Source organism: Saccopteryx bilineata, chromosome 2 (assembly GCF_036850765.1).
Source record: "Saccopteryx bilineata isolate mSacBil1 chromosome 2, mSacBil1_pri_phased_curated, whole genome shotgun sequence".
Taxonomy (NCBI): domain Eukaryota; kingdom Metazoa; phylum Chordata; class Mammalia; order Chiroptera; family Emballonuridae; genus Saccopteryx; species Saccopteryx bilineata.
The window spans coordinates 42,637,691-42,645,474 of NC_089491.1; the positions used below are offsets into that span (position 1 = coordinate 42,637,691).

The 7,784-nt window shown below is 38.4% G+C and overlaps 1 protein-coding gene across 2 annotated transcripts in view; it reads left to right on the forward strand.

Moving 5' to 3' along the window:
- The window catches only part of AGTPBP1 (ATP/GTP binding carboxypeptidase 1), a 163,152-nt gene extending 161,586 nt beyond the window's left edge, over window positions 1–1,566 (forward strand). For both annotated transcript variants that reach the window (XM_066256967.1, XM_066256969.1), the window contains one exon: window positions 843–1,566. In XM_066256967.1, the coding sequence (XP_066113064.1) occupies window positions 843–996 (154 nt within the window). In that variant the 3' untranslated portion in view covers window positions 997–1,566. The remainder of the gene's footprint in view (window positions 1–842) is intronic.
- Window positions 1,567–7,784: the final 6,218 nt, after the last annotated feature.

Genomic DNA, 7,784 nt, shown 5'->3' on the forward strand with positions numbered 1-7,784 from the left:
GAACATACATCTAGATGAATGTAAGATAGTTTGGGTCACAAAATGGGGACACTGAGATGTTGCTGTAGTGTTTCTTTGATATGGTATGTATGGTGTGTGTGTGTGTGTATGTATGTATCTGTGTGTAAAATCTCTCAAGTGGGGAAAAATCAGAATACTGCTATTTTTTGGAAGAGGAAAGAATATATATACATATTACCCGAGTGGGAAGTTTGTCTTAATCCCGAACAATGTACCTAATGAAATATTCAGAAGCACTTCATGCTTTTAAGCAAATATCTTATTCTGTGCCTCCAGGGAAAGTAATTAATCTGGTTATGGAGTATTCACTTGCTTTTGATTTTTATTCTTGACCAGTAGAAACTGTGAGGCTATATATATGTTTTTATGGAAATAATCATTTTACAGAAACATAGAATAAAAGGTGTCAGTATGTTACTAGAGAAACCAATTAAATATCCATAGTTCCTTATAAAGCCTATTGAAATTTTCTGTTGCTTGATTTACAGTGATTCAAATAGAACTTGTAAACCACAAATTGATGGAACTCTTCAAAGAAGTAACCTAATGAGAGCCTGTTGTTTTTTGTTGATATCTAATTATAGGATGTATGTTGATACTTTTAATATGATAAAAATTAGCATTTTACCCATTATTATCAATGCAAGGAGGTTTCAACTATTAGAAATCCCTTAACTTGTCCATTTGTATAACATTTTTAAAGTCAACCTAACAAAAGGTTTTATTATACTGAAATTACAGTTAATCCAGTGAGTTCAAAATCTTATCTTCAGACCTTAAAATCTAATGAGGCTTGTTTATTCTGTGTGCTTTGGCTACAGCCCCACGACTTATGTTTTGGATGAAGATGAACCTCGATTCCTTGAAGAAGTTGATTACAGTGCAGAAAGTAATGATGAGTTAGATATTGAATTAGCTGAAAATGCAGATTACGAACCTTCCACTCAAGAAGAAGTACTTTCTGACTCTGAATGATCAAGAACATACCTACCTTGAGCCTTCTGCCATCTCTTGTAAATGCAAAGAAGAAATGAAATGTCTCGATTTTTATTACACAGGAAGTTTGGAAGAAATGAGTTTATAGAGAGCTGACTCATAAAGACAAAAAGAAACTCGGGCCTGTTTGGTTTCAAGACAATAAATACATTATTAATTCATAATAAAATTGGCACTTGTTTTATTTTAGCTATTCAATGCACTTTATATAGCATTGAATTATCAAACATTGAATTTACTTTTTTAAAGAAATATCTGATTATCATTGCATGAATTTTTATCTTCTCGTGGTTATATCCTGCATCAAACGGATAATTTTGAAGTGTGAGAATATAGAATCTAAATCCTAGAGTTGTTGAAAACTAATATAAATATATATGTACATGGATTTCTATAGATGTGTCTGTGCCGGGGTGGGTAGATACTGAAGATAAGATTGTTTTTCTGAATCATGTTCACTGTTGCTTTGTGACTGAAATAATCCAGAGTTTGCCTTGAAACCATTACATTCTACATTTACCAAATTAAACAAATAAAAACTGTATTAAATGTTGCATTCATTTTGTCATCCTTTTTAACCAGTTCAGATTATTGGTTTATAGAATCTTTGTGAAAATATTATAAAAATCCAACATCTGAACACATTGAAAATAAAATTGTAAAAAAAAAAAGAAAAAAAAGCTTAATGTACCAGTGTTAAGTGCTTCATGGCATGGGTATACCTCTGCCTAATGTAAGAGACATATTTTAGCAGCTTTTTTGTTTAAAATGGTGTCTCTTGGGTGCACCTGAAGTTTATCACTTCAGTCAGTTTGGTAAAAGTTCAGTGTGGGTACAATCCAGCATTAACTGTACAGGTGAGTATAAGCTTAGTTAGCCTTTCCTGAGCTGCACTGTGTTGTCACACTGACTGAAGTGAGTCCATATACGGCACGCTGCCTCTGGTATCGGAGTCCCAAGTGACCGTGCTGAATGTAAGCCTTTTCTTGTAGTGACATCTTCCCAAGTTAAAGCTCCTACGGCAGGAATGACTTTGTTTTCAAATAAAATAAAACAAGTCAGTGACTTTGGATGAGTACTCTATGAGCTAAGTTTGTGTTTTAACGAAACAAATCCTAAAAGACACCACATTAACAGGTTGTTGCCGGGATTCAAGTACTAAGGTTTGGGCACATTATCTTTGCTTATTCCCGATTTGATTGATTTTTCAGTCTTTAATCGTAATAATTGGAAAGAAATTATAGAAGTATATTTCAGATTTTCATTGTGTTGTTTGAAGCATTTTGTTCGCAGTCTAGCTTCTTTTTGGTGTCATGGGAACCGTGCTTAAAAACAGCATGGAGCATTTGATAAAGAGGTGTTTTTCTCTAAATGACCTAATTCATATTCATCTCAGAAAATAAAAGACTAAATAGATTATGAAGGTGAAGAAAACCTCTCAGTGTGTGGTGATCTGATTTAGAGATTATAGTATTTTAACAAGGTAAAGTATTATTTATTTAACAATTTATCTAATACTTTTTAATTATAAAGTTGTTTATTTTATTATCTATATATTCTATATATAAAATAGTTGCATATTATAATTTTCTCAGAGCAGATTGTGGAGCAGCTATGCCCATATTGTGAATTTTTGTTGGTTCTTACAGCATGAGAAATTAAAAACCAAAGTAGTCATTATAAAAAGCAACCACTGCCAGGCCAGGTGGTGGCGCAGTGGATAGAGCGTCAGACTGGGATGTGGAGGACCTAGGTTCGAGACCTCGAGGTCGCCAGCTTGAGCGCGGGTTCATCTGGTTTGAGCAAAGCTTACCAGCCTGGACCCAAGGTGGCTGGCTTGAGCAAGGGGTTACTCGGTCTGCTGTAACTCCACAGTCAAGGCACATATGAGAAAACAATCAATGAACAACTAAGGTGTCGCAACGAAAAACTAATGATTGATGCTTCTCATCTCTCTCTGTTTCTGTCTGTCTATCCCTCTCTCTGACTCTCTCTCTGTCTCTGCAAAAAAAAAATAAAATAAAAAATTAAAAAGCAACTACTGTTACCATTATGTGCAGAATAAGTCAAACCTTCAATTTACTTTGTTAAGCAGTGTGAAAATCCCTTGCCATGTGCCGTTACAATATCTTATATTGGCAAAGTTTATCTTTCAGCATATGTTCTGAACATGGACATGCTGTTTATTAAATAATTTTTCATAGGATTAAAAAGAAAGACTATATGGTTAGGAAGAGCTTCCCCAAAGAGCTTTGGAAAATCCAAATTTTCCTAATTCGGGATAAAACTAAGTTTTATTGACTATTAGTAGCTAAAATTGCCCTAAATCTTACCTCTCAGGCTCTGTCCTTTGAGGAGAATGATTGCCATAAGCCTGACAATTAATGTGTAGCTGATAAACTGAGTCTCATGATGGAGTTTAGACTTATCTACCTTGTGTTTGGAACCAAGTGAATTTCTTAACTGTAGTTTTGATCTAATCCAGTGGTTCTCAGACTGTGTACAGGACATCAGATTCACCTGATTCTCAAAAGAGAGGTTACTTACTGATTGTGTAGATCCGGGGTGGAGCCCCTAAATTTGCATTTCTTAATTCTCCAGTGGGGAAGCTATGGGAACAGCACCGTGAGAACCACTAGTGTGGCCTGATGTGCTCTTTCATGATCCCCGTTTCCTAAGAATCAGAGGACACTGTGAGTTGGAATTTAGCACCAGAGATGATTTAGATCAAACGAATTTGTAGAATCAAGAAAATAGACATACAGTCACAGGGTGCTTGGGCAGAGTTGGGGTTTTTGCCCAGGTCTCCTGACAACTAGCCTCATGTTTTTACCATAAAAGGAGATGCTAGACCCTTTGCCTTTCCCCAAAGAGTGAGGAATGGGAAAGCTCGACCTCTCTGAAGTTTGTGAAATGTACTCAGGGCAGAGTGCAAAAACCTATGATCCACGCTGGCTTTTCCTTCATTGCCATCGTGGTGGTGTTTAACATAAGATTTTGTCCTACGTTAATTAGTCTCTGCCACGTTTTCCAGTTGCTGTGTGGTATTTGGAAATACATTTGTCTGAATCCTAATTAAAATAAGCAGTCGGAAGTTCCACTTCAGATAGCATACTAACAGCCGTGAATACAGTACTTTCAAATTTCAAATATCCAAATTAAGGTGACGGTGTTGTTATGAGCACCGAGAGGGAAATATAATAAATGTACTAATGGAATTGTTTTCTTGCACGATCCAGAAATAAATGACAGTCATGAAACTTTAAATGTTGTCTCTGTAAACCCTTTTGTTTTCTATGTACTTTAATTATAAGACTAATTGAAAATCAATGAGTTTTTCTCTTTATTTTGGTGAGGGATCAGTGCCATATATAAACCTTAGTTCTCTCCAGTAGGAAAAACTTGTGGAAGCAATGTTTTAACTAAAAGGTTCTTCTACCTTACACAATAGAATGTTGTTGTTAATCTTAAGTAAATAATTTTAAGTTAAAGTACGTTTAAATACCTGCATAGGAAAAAAAGGAAACTCAGGAGAAAGTCTCATTTTCTTTATGAGAATTAATGTTTTGGAGGTTTAGTTCTTGAAATGTCACGTTTCAGTTCTTTTCCACTTTAATGAATATTTGCAAAGCACTTACCTCTACTGCGTTGACACTGGCCTATTTGCAAAGCACTTACCTCTACTGCGTTGACACTGGCCAAAGGGAACCAGCACTGCCTTGAGTGCCCCTCCCTTCTTTCTAGACTCTGCGCAGTAACTTCGCCCTGTTGCTTCCCTTTCTGCCTCTTCTCTACTGCAGGCTTTTCGGACCTGGCACCTTCTTTCCAGTTTTATTACTTATTCAGAGCATGGCTGGTGGCCGGGGACATTGAGTCATGAAACTTTTTTATTTTTTCTGTTTGAGGTTGCTAAATATGCAGTGCCTAAATCTAAACGAGTGGCCCTTTGCTGGTGGCATTTGAGACAACATGCAGGACAGAGTGATACATTGGTGTTTTGGATTTGGTTGACACCGTTGAGTGCTGAAGTGATCGTCCTGTGTGTGTGCTTGTTCTCACAAACCCCTGTGGTGGAGACGGAATGAAGAACTTCTCTCTGCAAACCCAGACAACTTGAAAGGGCTGGAGATTTCGCTCCAAATATTTAGAAAGCTTTACTTTTATATTACCAAATGTAGGACTGTCCCTCTCAAGGACATCATTGATAGAGGGCCAAGTTAAAATGAGGTGAGCGATAGCAAAAACCTGAGAGTTAACATTTTTTTTTTGCATTTTTCTGAAGTTGGAAACGGGGAGGCAGCCAGACAGACTCCCGCATGCGCCCGACTGGGATCCACCCGGCACGCCCACCAGGGGGCGATGCTCTGCCCATCCGGGGCATCGCTCTGCGGCAACCAGAGCCACTCCAGCGCCTGAGGCAGAGGGCACAGAGCCATCCCCAGCGCCCGGGCAAACCCTTGCTCCAATGGAGCCCCGGCTGCAGGAGGGGAAGATAGAGAGGAAGGAGAGGGGGAGGGGCGGAGAAGCAGATGGGCGCCTCTCCTGTGTGCCCTGGCCGGGAATCGAACCCGGGACTCCTGCATGCCAGGCCGACGCTCTGCCACTGAGCTAACCGGCCAGGGCCGAGTTAACATTTTTAATGTGCTTTTAAGTCACATAAATATATATCTGTGACAAATGGCAAGTGTGAAGAAATTATAAAGGACAAAGATGCTCAGTATTGAAAATTAAAGAAAGCTAGAGTTGAATAAAAGTAAAGTGTGTACCTTTGAAAATACATTGGTGTCTCTGTAAGCTTTTTCTTTAGCTGAAGGTGTAATTAAGTAGGGAATTTTAAGACTGGAAATTTTCATGTTCAGTGCTAAATATTTAGTAACGTCATATACTCTTTATAGTGTCATGACTGTTATACTTTCCCATTCTTCCTATCACCTATATAATTGTTTTTTTTCTTGTTTTCCTCAGAGTAATTTTTAGAAATATTTAACATTTCATATTTTCTTTTTATTTCAGAACAAAAAAAATCAATTGGTTAACTTCATGCAAAAAGATAAATTTTAAAAGCTGAACGATTATAATTTGTATTTAATGTAGAGAGAGGGGTGTCCGATGCATGACTACCTTTGCTGACCTTTATTTCCCCATCCTGAAAAACTACACAAGATGAAAACAAAAAAATGGAACCACTACCACATATGCTAAAATCCGGTTCACTTACAGGATGGAGGGGACACTGAATGGTTGTCTCCCAAATACTCATTCTCCCCCTTGTTCTAACCGGTGTTTAAGATCTTTGTGTTCTGAGGCCACCAGCTTCAGGAGTGGAAGACATGGCCTGAGTTGAACCAGTCAACTTGTTCTATCTGCTGGCCGGGGGCTGGCACATGGTCCAAACCAATCCAAGAAGAATGAATGTCAGGACTGTTAATGGTAATGCTAGAACAAAGACATTCCTGGGTCAGGAATGATAGAGCCGCAGGTGGCCACCATGCAATCCCAAGAGTAAAGGGCTCCTGAGATGAGCCAACATTGAAGGAACGGAGCCAGGACATTGAGAGACACCAGGTTCTTTTATCATTTGAGCCCCACATCAGGTTGTAAGTGAAACCTCACATTGTGTCAGTTATATGGACTTATAAATTGTCTTCCTTGTTCAAGCTATTTAATTGGATTTTCTGTTATTGGAAAAGGTATGTTTGTTACATGTATGTATGTCTGGAAACTTGTCAGAAAAACCAGCAGCGTTTAGTGCTCATCCCTGAGGGGTGGCTCTACTCAAAGTACATGTTCTAAGAGAAGTTAAAAGGAAGAGAAAAGGTGTTTTTTTTTTTTTTCCCCAAAAGGACACTCTGAGAAGGCAAAAACATCAGATGTCCACTCAGACATGTCAGACATAACTAATTCTTATTTTTTGGCTACCAGAAAATGTACTGGGCTAGAAATGAACCATTTTTTTTATCATTGCCTGCTCAAAACTCGGGATTATTTCTTCCAGTCATGACACTTGTCATTGGTTTCAGAGATAATGTTCCAAGAGCTGACTTTTCAACATCTTGAAACTTCTCTCTAGTAGTAATGGAGGACACAAATGTTGTGCGGTATTCATATGCACAGTGAGGACCTCTTTAATGTCCTAATAACAAGACGGGCCTAGGAAGCAAGTTGAGAGGGGTCAGAGATCCCTTTGTTGAGTTACGTCATTAGACCAAGGAGCGGATATAATGGGATGACGTTATTCAGTTACCAATTTCAAAGATATTTCCATCCTCCCCCTGATTAGAACTGGAATCCACACAAGATTCATAAAGAGCATTTAAAGAATTCTTTTCAAGTTCAAGAAATGCTTTCCTAAAAGTTAACTGAGCATCTCGAAAGCACAATTAATAAACATATCATTAGCATTTCCATTTAATTTGTGAGAAACTTGAAGCTTGGATTGGCCATCTGACTGACCCGGACTTGCCAGGGGCCCCTCCTCAGAGGAGCCTGTGCTTCCTCACTCGAAGCTCACCGGTGGCCTGGGCCATCTCTGCGAGGGAGCCGGCCTCTCCAGCCTTGTGGAAACGGATGATATTGGGAAAACAGGCAACTGTTTTATTACCACATACCATAGGGTCCCTGAGGAAAGTGGGGAGAGCTAAACCTGAGAGACATCTAGAGTGTTAAGTGCTCTCCTGAGTGCTTTATGAAAACAATCTTGATGGGAACATTTTCTCTTTTAGTCCATGGAATGATTCTCATATTTTCCAAGTCAGAATTTTTATGGG